At 37.7% G+C, this 12,203-nt stretch overlaps 4 protein-coding genes across 5 annotated transcripts in view; 2 read left to right on the plus strand and 2 right to left on the minus strand.

The window, feature by feature from the left end:
- LOC100184467 (histidine ammonia-lyase) overlaps positions 1-3,673 on the minus strand; it is a 10,399-nt gene extending 6,726 nt beyond the window's left edge. Inside the window, exons 1-7 of one of the 2 annotated variants that reach the window (XM_018815293.2) lie at positions 3,480-3,673; positions 3,144-3,234; positions 2,392-2,464; positions 2,179-2,206; positions 1,737-1,814; positions 1,108-1,180; positions 421-651 (exon numbers count right to left, since the gene is read on the minus strand). In XM_018815293.2, coding sequence (XP_018670838.2) covers positions 421-651; positions 1,108-1,180; positions 1,737-1,814; positions 2,179-2,206; positions 2,392-2,464; positions 3,144-3,234; positions 3,480-3,662 — 757 coding nt within the window. In that variant the 5' untranslated portion in view covers positions 3,663-3,673. The remainder of the gene's footprint in view (positions 1-420; positions 652-1,107; positions 1,181-1,736; positions 1,815-2,178; positions 2,207-2,391; positions 2,465-3,143; positions 3,235-3,479) is intronic. The other variant, XM_002128339.3, reaches the window with a different exon arrangement.
- A 1,292-nt stretch (positions 3,674-4,965) lies between these two features.
- LOC100186865 (CKLF-like MARVEL transmembrane domain-containing protein 7) lies at positions 4,966-8,942 on the minus strand. Its single transcript, XM_002128448.4, has 4 exons — positions 8,608-8,942; positions 7,342-7,524; positions 6,428-6,523; positions 4,966-5,973 (listed from the first exon to the last, which is right to left on the minus strand). Exons 1-4 carry the CDS (start codon positions 8,713-8,715, stop codon positions 5,869-5,871), a joined length of 492 nt encoding a protein of 163 aa, XP_002128484.1. The 5' UTR covers positions 8,716-8,942; the 3' UTR covers positions 4,966-5,868.
- A 1,211-nt stretch (positions 8,943-10,153) lies between these two features.
- Positions 10,154-10,999, plus strand: LOC100182101 (uncharacterized protein C20orf85-like). Its single transcript, XM_002123874.4, has one exon. It carries the CDS (start codon positions 10,194-10,196, stop codon positions 10,602-10,604), a length of 411 nt encoding a protein of 136 aa, XP_002123910.1. The 5' UTR covers positions 10,154-10,193; the 3' UTR covers positions 10,605-10,999.
- A 3-nt stretch (positions 11,000-11,002) lies between these two features.
- The window catches only part of LOC100179680, a 5,359-nt gene continuing 4,158 nt past the window's right edge, over positions 11,003-12,203 (plus strand). Inside the window, exons 1-2 of the mRNA XM_026838131.1 lie at positions 11,003-11,511; positions 11,919-12,074. Coding sequence (XP_026693932.1) covers positions 11,026-11,511; positions 11,919-12,074 — 642 coding nt within the window. The 5' untranslated portion in view covers positions 11,003-11,025. The remainder of the gene's footprint in view (positions 11,512-11,918; positions 12,075-12,203) is intronic.

Genomic DNA, 12,203 nt, shown 5'->3' on the forward strand with positions numbered 1-12,203 from the left:
ACATTTCTTTTAATTTGTGGGTGTTTGGGTTAATGGGCCAACTCTTGCGTGAATCCCAAAATCATGATCGTGTTTTTTTAAAAACAATCACCTATACATTCTTAGAGTGGATGAGAGTTTGGTTGAATGATTCTGAGAATTAAAACTTGATTCACCCCAACCTTCTACATAATATATATAATAGGGTGGGGGAGATTGGGACATCTTTTCATTTCACTATCTTGTCCCATTTGGTGGTAAACAAAGAACATATAAAAAATTATAAAACCGTATCCTCACGACTTCCATAGACCGTTGTTAATTGATTAAAACACGATCAGAATATTTGGATATTATGTGCTAAAGGTGTCCCATCTTCTCCCACCCTACTATATATCGCAAATTAAAAGTAAACATTTTAAATGTAAAAAAGGTTCCTACCGTTGAACGCGTCCACCAAAGTTTTCAAGCTTTCTGTTGATATTCCGCTGTAGCCCTTGCAGAGTATGTTGGTCCTTAGCGCAAGCAGCATCCGTGTTTTATCTGGTGACAACGGAGGGCCCACACCAACACAGTGAGACTCAATAAGGTTAGTTTGGAGTTGTCTCAGATCTTCGGGCGGAATCACAACGTTCGCAAAGTTTCCGAACCCGGTTGATACTCCGTACACAACTGAATAAAATGTTGTTATTTAAATTTACGTAATATATTACTGTGGGGTAAGATGGAACACAATTAGTATAGTGAGGTGGGGAGGAAATGGGACACCTTTAGCACATAATATCCAAATATCCCTGGTCGTGTTTTAAACAATTACCAACGGTCTATGGGAGTCGTAAGGATATGGTTTTATAATTCTTCGAATGTTCTTTGTTTACTACCAAAAATGTACGAGAAAATAGAATGAAAACGTGTCACATCTTTTCCCATCCTACTATACATAATATCGAATGTTTCGTAATCGGGTTTTAAACAATTAGCAACGATCTTTTAGAGTCGTGAGGATATGGTTTTATAATTCTGTAAATATTTTTTTACCAAGCGGGACAAGAATTCTACCCCGCCCTACTATACAATACACGTCTCATCTTCCCCCACCCTACTACATGTAGTAAACGATACACATACCTTTCTTTTGGTCTATAATGTCGTTCAGCAGCTTTCGAGATTGTGCGACTTTCCTCAGCGCGTATGGGGCGACCTATATTAACGTACGTGAAATTTAATTATTTATATGTTTATATTCCTCAAGCTTTATATTCATGTATTTGATGTTTTTCTATTCTCTATAGGTAAGGTCCTTGAGGATCTGGTCATATTTGTCCCATATTACCCCAACACCCTTGTGCGTCCAAAAGTGACGTGCTCGCGTTAGTGAAGTAGCTTATTGTTCGGACTCGAACGTCCCGAAGTCCCGAGTCTTGTGTGTGTTTGTTTGCATTTCCAGCAAACTTACAAATTTAATTTATTTAATCTCGCGTGGCGGGCAATGACAGTCGTTATAACACTGATGTTCTGTTTCATACACCTTGTATCCGCTTACAAGTTACCACGTATGTAACTTAGTGGGTAATTGTTTTTCCTACATGACTGACAATTGGAAAACCCATTCGTGACCACTGGGTTGAAGCAATCGCTTTTAAATGTCTTCTCCAAACGAACATACGCCCACAATGGTTGCAGCAGCGACAAGCCTTGAACCCATAACCTATCAGTTATGAGAGGAGCATGAACGTAAAACGAAATATATGTTCTACCTCTATTTTATATTCCCCAGTAGATAGCATTAGAAGTGTTTCCGTATTCAACGAATTCCCGTCCAAAATCACGGTGGTCTGTTAAATAAGAAGAAGAAAAAAGTTTTAGAAGAAGAAAATTTATTTATTTTTCTAAATCCGATCGGCACTCCCTATACAACTGAATTAAACATTACAATGGTGTTTCAAAATCGAATTTAATTTAAGGATTATTTAAGGGTGGAGTAAGATGGGTCACCTTTAGCACATAATATCCAAATATCCTGAACATGTTTTAAACAATCAACAACGGTCTATGGGAGTGGTGAGGATACGGTTTTATAATTCTTTAATGTTCTTTGTTTACTATCAAGGGGCCAGGAAAGAGAATAAAAACGTGCACTCTTTTATTACAACACTTATAAATGTGTCTATAAAGTCAATATATCACTTATCGTCTTACCTTGTGTCCCGGTTGTGGTTGGGAAATTCTGATTCCATTCAAATAGGGTTTGCATTAAAGAAATAAACCAAGGTTGTTCCAGTAGTTAGTTTGAATATTTTTTAAGTAAGAAACTAAGCATATTTGTTGCTGTGGTTATAAATGAACTTGTGCTACTAGATCTAATACATTGAAATTAACATCCAGATTTTACAGGCATAATTGAAAGGATACGAAAGCGAAGACAAGGCAATAGTTGGGACGTCGCTTTTCTGTTCTACGTTTGTTTTAGCAGGTGGACCATTTTCTGCAAATATAAAACATAATCTTTGATATAATATGCTAAAAAAGCAACTCTGGTCTAATTCACGGGTCACTGTAGGACCTCATCCATATAGAATAGAATGTGAATATACAATGTTGGGGTAATGGGCCAACTTTGGTCTAAATCCCAGGTCCCATGGCGTGCCTCACTGTAGGACCTTACCCATATAGAATAGAACGTGCATATACAATGTTGGGGTAATGGGCCAACTCTGGCCTAAATCCCAGGTCCCATGGCGTGCCTCACTGTAGGCCCTCATCCATATAGAATAGAATGTGAATATACAATGTTGGGGTAATGGACCAACTCTGGCCTAAATCCCAGGTCCCATGGCGTGCCTCACTGTAGGACCTCATCCATATAGAATAGAATGTGAATATACAATGTTGGGGTAATGACCAACTTTGGTCTAAATCCCAGGTCCCATGGCGTGCCTCACTGTAGGACCTCACCCATATAGAATAGAATGTGCATATACAATGTTGGGGTAATGGGCCAACTCTGGCCTAAATCCCAGGTCCCATGGCGTGCCTCACTGTAGGACCTCACCCGTATAGAGTAGAATGTGCATATACAATGTTGCATATTTCATTAATGCGTTGCACACGAATCGTTGTGAGAATACGGCTGTTAAAATGAAACAACTCCATAAACGTCTTACTTATTTTTAGAAATTCCTTGTCGTTTAGAACCTCACTGATTTTGTCCCGATCACTATACAACAATTTCTCATCTGGCGAGGTGAGGAATACCTGCAAAAAAGTGTCTTCTATAAAAAAAGGTATTGTATAGTAGGTTGGGGGGAAATGGGACATCTTTAGCACATAATATCCAAATATCCTGATCGTGTTTTAAACAATTAACAACGGTGTATATGGAAGTTGTGAGGATACGGTTTTATAAATCTTTGAATTTTCTTTGTTTACCAGCAAATGGGACGAGAAAATAGAATGAAAAGCTGTCCCGTCTTCCCCCACCCTACTAAAGCTGCACTTACCTTTTCGTGCAAGGGTAAATCAGCTTCCAAACTTCTTGTTTTAACTTCACTTATAAGCCAAGCTATATCCTTGCTTGTATCGGTACATGGGATCACCAGCCATTGACCCGATGCTTCCACGTAAACTATCATTGTCAGTGTATTTATATTTAAAACACCGAAGACCCTATATGCACAGAACATGCGTGTTATAACGACTGTCGTTGCCCCGCCACGCGAAGATAAAGTAAGTTACATACGTGGTAACTCGTAAGCGGGCACGAGATGTATGAAACATATCGCTCGAGTTATAACGACTGTCATTGCCCTGCCATGCGAGGATAAATAAGTTACATATGTGGTAACTGGTAAGCTGGCACGAGGTGCATGAAACAGAACACCCGTGTTATAACGACTGTCGTTTCCTGACACATTGAGATAAACAAGTTACATCATTCACGTATGTTGTTGTTGTAACTGCACAAGGAATCGCTGATGTCTGCGAATAATAACCAACTATCACAACCCTCAAACGCGTCCAGTACAATATTTACAACTAATTCACGCGAGGGGGGAGATGGGACACGTTATCGTTCTATTTTCTCGTCCCATTTGTTAGTAAACAAAGAACATTCAATGAATTATAAAACCTTATCCCCACGACTTCCATAGACCGTTGTTAATTGTTTAAAACACGATTAGGATATTTATATATTCTGTCCTAAAGGTGTCCCATCTTTCCCACCCTACTATACAAACACCGTATATGTAGCATATACACATGCTACACTAACAATATATTAATGGCGCTATAATCGATAACGTGTTTTGCGAATACGCAGAACAGTGTGACGAATGATAACAGTGGTTTGACTAAACATGCAACAAAATATAACGTCAGCAACACGTATGCACTGGTGTGCTTTCAATACTTTCAGAAAAACAGTTTCGCACATACATATACGAGTATTACCTAATGCCTACAGTTGTCCGGATTTGTTTACGTTTTATCTAATGAAGTAACTAAATAGCGAAATAGGCCGAAAAAAAAAGAAAAAAAAAAGGAAAAAAAAGAAAACGTGGGCCATATTATCCCAGCCCACTATAATAGGATGGTGAAGCTGGGACATCTTTTTAGACTTATTTATAACATTTGCACCACAGTAAATTTTAAACATAAATTAATGGTTAAAAAAGAGAACAAAAATTTAAATGTTCCAATTGAAAATTCCACTCTTAAAGCTAAAGTCTACGGAATATATACACTTTAATAAATAAAAAATCTATTCTGCTATATTTTAGTACTAAACGAAAAAAATAAGAAAAAAAAACTTTTGCAAAAAACTTTATTGCGCAAAATTCGACCTAGTTTTGTAGTTTTACTCTGCCCTATATCTTGATGTATCATAAGAAGTGAAAATACTATTCTACTTTCTGCAACAGTTTGCTAAGTATAGTTGACACGAATAATCGGAACTAAGAATTCTTCTAGTATCAAAACAGTTTATACCATGAGTGCACACGCCCACTCGTTTATTCATATCATCCAATCAGAGCTAACAGATCGACGTGCATGATGGGCGGCAAATACTCAGGTGCCTCCGGCTACTTGCGGAGAATGTTAGTTATTACTACAACACGCCAAATGCAAAGATGGTAGAACCATAATCAAATCAGCGCCATAAGTATACGTTGTACGCTAACCGGGCAACTTTGAATACTGTGCAAAAGTATACTTACACTGCATCATATTCATATAACGTATATATAGTAGGGTGGGGAAAATGAGATACCTCTTTATTCTATTTTCTTCTCCTAAATGGAGTAAACAAGGCGAAGATGGTAGAACTACGATAAAATCAGCGCCATACGTATACGTTGTATGCTAACCGGGCAACTTTAAATACTGTGCATACGTCGGTTAGCCATACATATTTACACGGTTACACTGCTATGGTATTCATAACGTATATAGAAGGGTGGGGGAAAGTGGGACACCTCTTCATTCTATTTTCTCGTCCCATTCGGTAGTAAACAAAGAACATTCAAAGGATTATAAAACCGTATCCTCACAACTCCCATAGACCGTTGCTAATTGTTTAAAACACGATCAGAATACGTATATCATGCTAAATGTGTCCCTTCTTTTCCACCCTACCATAATTATACTCTACTTTAGCCACACATATACTACATACGTTAACATTTCAAATAAAACAAAGTTTTTTCAACGTAGCATCTACACAACAAAGTAAAAACATGCTGGGAACAAAATCTCGCTTGTTCACTTCTGTAGTTAAGTGATTACTGTTCGTGTCTCAAGAAATCGACCAGCCAGTTCCGGAACACGTATTATATGATCATAACAAAAACAAACAATCGCTACGCCACTTCTTGGGCTATGCAGGGGTTATGCATTCACTGCAGCAGGTTCTGATTGTGGGTTGGATCGCCACGATTTAAACGCCAGGTAAGCACCGGCAGCGTACAGGAACAAACATATAAAGCCGAAGATCTGCGAAAAATTGTTGCTTTTTAGATTTTTGTGAATACTGAATGCGCGCTATTTAAATAAAGTAATTAATTTGACTCGATGAGCTCATAGTTTAAGATAATAGTTGAGAGCAATTCGTAGAAAAAGAGATCGAATTAAAGTCTTGCAAAGTTACTTATACGTGGTAACTCGTAAGCGGACACTAGGTGCATGAAACAGAACACCCGTGTTAAAACGACTGTCGTTATTGCCCCGCTATGCGAGGATGAATCAAGTTACATACGTAATAACTCGTAAGAGTGTATGACTGTATGAGGTGTATGAAACAGAACACTCTCTGCCCAACCATGCAATGATAAAGCAAGTTACATTAATTTATTCAAAGTCGTGACCAATTTACAGACTCCATCATACCTTTAATTTACATTTAAACGTAAATATCAATATAGAGTATAGATAAGACATCTCAACTTACTGCGGCAGCTGTTAGAGCTCCATTCGTGGAAAACGCGGCAGCAATAATTGAGCCGATGAAAAAGAAAATTGAAGCGAACACGTAGTGAATGAATTCCTGCGTTAAAGCGGGTATAACAAATCGAGGTGATATAAGATGGAACACTATAAAAATTGTTAGTACTGTGGGGTAAAATGGATACCGTTGGCTCATAATATTTGTTATACAGTAGATGAGACACCTTTTAACTCTATTTTCTTGTCCCATTTTGTACTAAACAAAGAACATTCAAAGAATTATAAAACCGTATCCTCACGACTCCCATAGACCGTTGTTAATTGGTAAAAACACGATCAGGATATTTGGATATTATGTGCTAAAGGTGTCCCATCTTTTCCCACCCCGCTATATAGTACTGTGGGGTAAGATGTCGTTAGCACCTAATCAAGTTTTTAACAATTAAAAACATTGCTCGTTTAGAGTCTATTTAAATGGCGATGCAATTTGGGCAAAATATATCTTTTATATTATACAATTGGATGGACTTGATTTTTATCTGTTACATTTTCATAGCACCAGATCCTTACAATATTTCTTTACATAAGAATTGTCCAACTTTATGAGCACCAGATTCTCTTTTAGAGTCATGAGGGTACGGTCCCATCTTACCCCAACAAATGCCATCTTACCCCAACACATCCCATCTTACCCCAACTAATCCCATATTACCTCCCAACAAATTTATTTTACACAAGAGTTAATTGTTCAACTCTATGAGCACCAGATTCTCTTTTTAAAGTCATGGGGCTACGGTCCCATCTTACTCCCAACATATCCCATCTTTACCCAACATATCCCATCTTACCCCAACACATTCCATCTTACCCCCAAATTCCATCTTACCCCACCCTATTAAGCTATGAACGTTATGTTACCGTGAGCGACCAGTCGATGCAACGTAATCTGTGATGAACGTTAAGCAGCACCAACAAGTATAATATGATGACTGACCACATGTGCCACTGACAGACCCACTCAAAGAAACGGTAACCACTGATCGAACGGTACGTCCACCAGGGTGCGCACGCGGCACATAAATACGCGATGAGACTGCATATCTGTAAAGGATATTTGCGCAACTTTTATTATTTCTATCGTTTTCCAATAAAAAAATACAAAAACGAACAATCGCTTAAAAACATCTGTAGAGGGGACATAAAAACCTTAATCAAGGAAACAGAACATAATGTTTTATATTTAAGACTAAACAATATACATAAATCTATTCTATGTGGGTAAGGTCCCGCAGCGTTGCATGCCATGGGGGAAATTGAGCCAATATACGAGACCCCGTTCGTGTTATAGCTTTAACACATCTGTCCCACGCTGTTGTAAATGCAGCGAAAAAGAATGGAATTTACGGCTTTTGTTTAATTAAGCGTATGGTGCCCAGTGTCTTTCTTAGCAGGAACAAAACATTACCCAGCAGTGAAGCTACAGCCGCTGATGGCGCGCGATCGTTTAGCGCAGCTACACAAAAAGCTCTATAGTCTGAATTGGCCTACTTTAGAATTAGCGCGAAATCTGGGCATGGCACATTTGACTCAAAATGACGACGCGTCGAAATCTCAAGCACCCGCCTTTGTGGAGAGCCGAGTATTACGAAGTGTTAATGCGATCTCGAGTGGCCTCCTGTTGGTAGAAAAACCAACGTAAGCAGTCAAGCATGACGGTAAATTGCCTCATTGCAACCATATACGCGCAAATGTTGCACATCGAAACAGCGGTGTTTTGATTGGAAACGCATGTTTTATTCGAACCTATTTTTTAGAATGTACATAATATTTATTAAATGAAAACTCAACAAAATGAATTTAACAAAAAGTTTCGGGTTATATACTTATATTCTAACAAAGCAGACATTAAGCGCGACTTGATTTTATCTGCTACTTGAATCGAAAATCAATTCAATCACAAGTCTCATAGGTAGCCGGTTTAAACCGGTGGAATATAATACGAAAATCTGGTAAAGAGTAATAGCTTGCTAGGTGTAGCGACCTTCTTTCTTCCAATTTAAACGTAAAAATGTTTTGTGTTTTTTTACAAGTGTTGTTTCGTCGCTATATCCTGTCTTTTGTTTTAAATATTTCTAAATTTTCGCTACCGTAATCGAAGAGACAAATATAGTTACAACAGCTTACCGCTTGAACTACTTTCAGTATTGCTGGCACAGTTTTGGGGTAAGCCTTGTTCAATGTAAACGTCGCTGGCGTTCTATCTTCACTGGTTGTGACTGTAGTAGTCGCCATGCTATGTTACACAGTAAGCACTCAAGAATTCGAATAAAACTCGCCGCTTCTAAGTTTGAAACCTAACCCACTCTTTCTCTACAGCGGGATGACGTAATTGGGAACCTCAACTCAACGCAGCTGCTTCTTCAACTCGGCCACGTAGTCTACACTCGCTAAAGTAGTACATAGCAATAAACGGCGATTACAAACATTAACATCCATCTTCTAATTAGTGAATGTTTTACGACAGAGTCAATACTGAATTTAAAATTATCGTATAAGTGATAACACTGGTTTAGATACCGGCCTAGTTTGCTATCAATAACGAACTGAGAAATAGCCAGCGGGGAAATCGTACTTGGCGGCCAATGCAAAAATATAATCAACTCAACATACAAAAACTCTAAACCGAACATACATACAAACTGTATGCGCCACATGACTTACACGAATGTGGCGCATAAACAACAGGGAATTTTGTAAAAGCCTTTACCAAAACACAACGACGTTGGCGCAAAGAGTAAGTTACAATTCTGACCCGAAAGCGTTTTAAAATCTCCCATTTTACTTTTATTGTTTCCGGCGTTTTTGTTTACTAAATCATACAGATGTGGGCGAGATATGAATCATAGCACTCTGTACATAAAGCAAAGCATATATACTAATAGTATATATGCTTTGCATAAAGCGTGAATTTATTCGATGTTTCTTCGACACCGGTTTAGTAATTAAAGTTCCAAATGTGGATTGTTGTAAAGCCATGAAATGCATTTGGCGTGCTTGGTTTTTGTTAGGTCGCTGTTAAACACAAATTATGTTCCAAAACCGATCGTTAAGTCAATAACGTTGTTTGACTTAAAAAGAATAACAACACACTGAAAGCCAGGCGATTTGGAATTGTTTAAAGAAATGGGGAACGAAAGTTTTATTATAAAATTTCTATTGAAACGTTGCTAAGTAACGGTCACGCATGAACAACAATGTTTGACGCTGGATTTTAACTTTTATTCCTTGGCTTTATATTTATATTTAGTCTGTCTGTTTAGCGCGTACTGCTGTGTTAAACTGTTTAGTCTTGGCATTTACACATTTTTACGCTCTAGTGTTTTGGTATATTGGTGTTATTAACGAAAAATATTTCTTTAAACTTGTTAAACTGTTTAGTCTTTGTTTAGTCTTACTTTATCCTCGCGTAGCCGGAAAACGACAGTCGTTATCACACAGGTTTAACACCTCGTGCCAGCTTATGAGTTACCATGTATGTTACTTTGTGGGTGATTGTTTTTGGGTTTTTTTTGACATGTATATTTTGTGGCATATTTTTCATATGGGTTTTAAAAATTAAAAATAATTGTTTAGTTTTAAAATTATGAGGCAGTATTTTTACGCTTTAGTTTTGAGGTGCATATAGCTAGAGCTGTTGTCAACTAAAAAAAATATTCGTGCATATAGGTGTTCCTAATTGAAATTAATTGTTTCATTTGTAAGTTAAAGAAATGGCTGCTAATGCGAAAGTAGGGAGGCAGGTCGCTGGATGTAACTTTGTCGCAAACGATGAGATCTGGAAAAGCCATGTCCATATGGAGTGGGCCGCATCAAAGAAATGGCCCCAGAACTGGGGGTTTATGACGCAAACGTATAAAGAGTTGTCTGCCGATGCTGGGCCTTCGAAAAAAGAGGAAAAACCAAAAGTGGAATTGCCAGAACAGCTCCGATTGGCGCCTATAACTCCAATTGAGAAGTATATTAAGATTGGAGAGTCTCCACCATATCCGGATACCACGACAGGACTTGTTGGTTGGAGATCCACTAAACCAGATTGTAAACTTGAGATATATGGGGCATATGCCAAAGGGAAAGGAGGCCTGGTGAAGCAGCTCAATTGGCCCCAAGAAGGAATTATCTAAATTTAAAGCCTTAAAACTTATCAGTGTTGTTTGTCTATGTCATCCATCCAATAATTTGCCACACCAAAATTTTTAGAATTTTTCTGAGATTATGTTGTTTTAGGTTAATGATTCGCAATAAGTGTTAAAGCTCTATTGTTACTTTGCTAAGAGATTTAATTGAAATAAAAAAGTCACAAGCAGCATTTAAACAAAGCCATTATTCATTAAAAGAAACTTTTTAAATTGTCCGTCATTTGCGCAATTTATATTAATGTAGCAAAGTTTTATTCACATGTCAATTATTGCCGCACGTTTAATTGCACTTCACGCTCATCTTGCACAACCTATGTAACTCTTCACACAACTCTTCACTCTTATATACTCACTCACTTCTATGTAATGTATCCAATAGATAGAGATGTAGGTTATAGTAGTAAAAATGCCACCAGCACAAACTGATCTACCATCCCATGCATTCCAAGATGGTACAGTTATTGGTGTGAAGGAATTATTTCAAAGTTATGAGGACTCTCTATTGCCAATAGACCAGCAGCTTCTTAAGTACAAAAAGAAAGACTTGCATGCCAGTCACTATCATAGAACAGCATGCAGAATCTTTAGCAATCGAAAACGGATTCATAGATCTCATTTTGTTGATGATAATCCTTTTGCAATAACTTCAACAAAAGATGAACTCGGTTCTAGAACTATCTCATATCACACACCCAATGAAGAGGTTGTTCACGTTTCAAGTCCTGACCAGGTTTCCACTCACAAGTCTTGGGTGGAAGAGCGTCGAAAGCTCAGACATAACTTGAACAATCTTGGGCTAACGGCAGAATGGTTGGAAAAAAAACCTGTTCGGAATTCGGTTGAAAGCCGAGTTCTTGCTGGTTTGGCTGGCAAAGTGAAGAGAACACCTAGCGTAAGTTTATTGAATGATTCTGTATGTGTGGCTGATAATTTGGACCACCTATTAGTGACCATTCGGTTGAAGCAATTGCTGTTAATTGTCTTGCACAAGGACACATACAATCACAATGGTAGCAGCGATGAGATAACCTCTAGGTTAGAGACAGACGCCTCAATATTGTGCCAAGGCCCCCGAATATTCAAGAAGTTTATATTTTTACACTTAATCAATAGTGTGTAAAAGCCCTGTTATGAACAATTCTATCTATGCATGTGGAAAATATAATTCCAAAAATTTATACATTAATTTGCATAGATTACTTCATATAAAAATGAACTTAAACGTACTGTTTATTCTCTAATCTTCCCTTTTTTGAACTCGTTCTACAATTTTACATTTATCTCCTTTTTAAATTGCAGCCAACTTTTGCTCCTGAATGTCCATCTGATATTTCAACAGTTTTAAAGACAATCACCAAACATATTGCTTCAATTGATAAATTGCCGACCATATTTCCAAACTGCAATCGAACAAAACGAATTTCAAGACTTAACTGCAAAGAAGGATTGTTAAAGGTAGAAGTCTTAATGCTATATATAATATATTTAAATACGTAGGCGCCAAACCAGGGGTGGCAGGGTGTCCAGGTCTACCCTGAGATTTTCTAAACTGCATTAATCAGTAAAGATTGGGACCAAATTTGT

This window comes from Ciona intestinalis, unplaced genomic scaffold (assembly GCF_000224145.3).
Source record: "Ciona intestinalis unplaced genomic scaffold, KH HT000061.2, whole genome shotgun sequence".
Taxonomy (NCBI): domain Eukaryota; kingdom Metazoa; phylum Chordata; class Ascidiacea; order Phlebobranchia; family Cionidae; genus Ciona; species Ciona intestinalis.

What these genes read in the sequence shown, in the direction of transcription:
- LOC100186865 (XM_002128448.4), bottom strand. Translation starts at nt 8,715, where the DNA reads ATGGCGACTACTACAGTCACAACCAGTGAAGATAGAACGCCAGCGACG. An exon ending in GCATCGACTGGTCGCTCACG is followed by an intron (nt 6,524 to 7,341) that starts GTAACATAACGT and finishes GCTTTAACGCAG; the next exon opens with GAATTCATTCACTACGTGTT. An exon ending in GAGCTCTAACAGCTGCCGCA is followed by an intron (nt 5,974 to 6,427) that starts GTAAGTTGAGAT and finishes AATTTTTCGCAG; the next exon opens with ATCTTCGGCTTTATATGTTT.
- LOC100182101 (XM_002123874.4), top strand. Translation starts at nt 10,194, where the DNA reads ATGGCTGCTAATGCGAAAGTAGGGAGGCAGGTCGCTGGATGTAACTTT.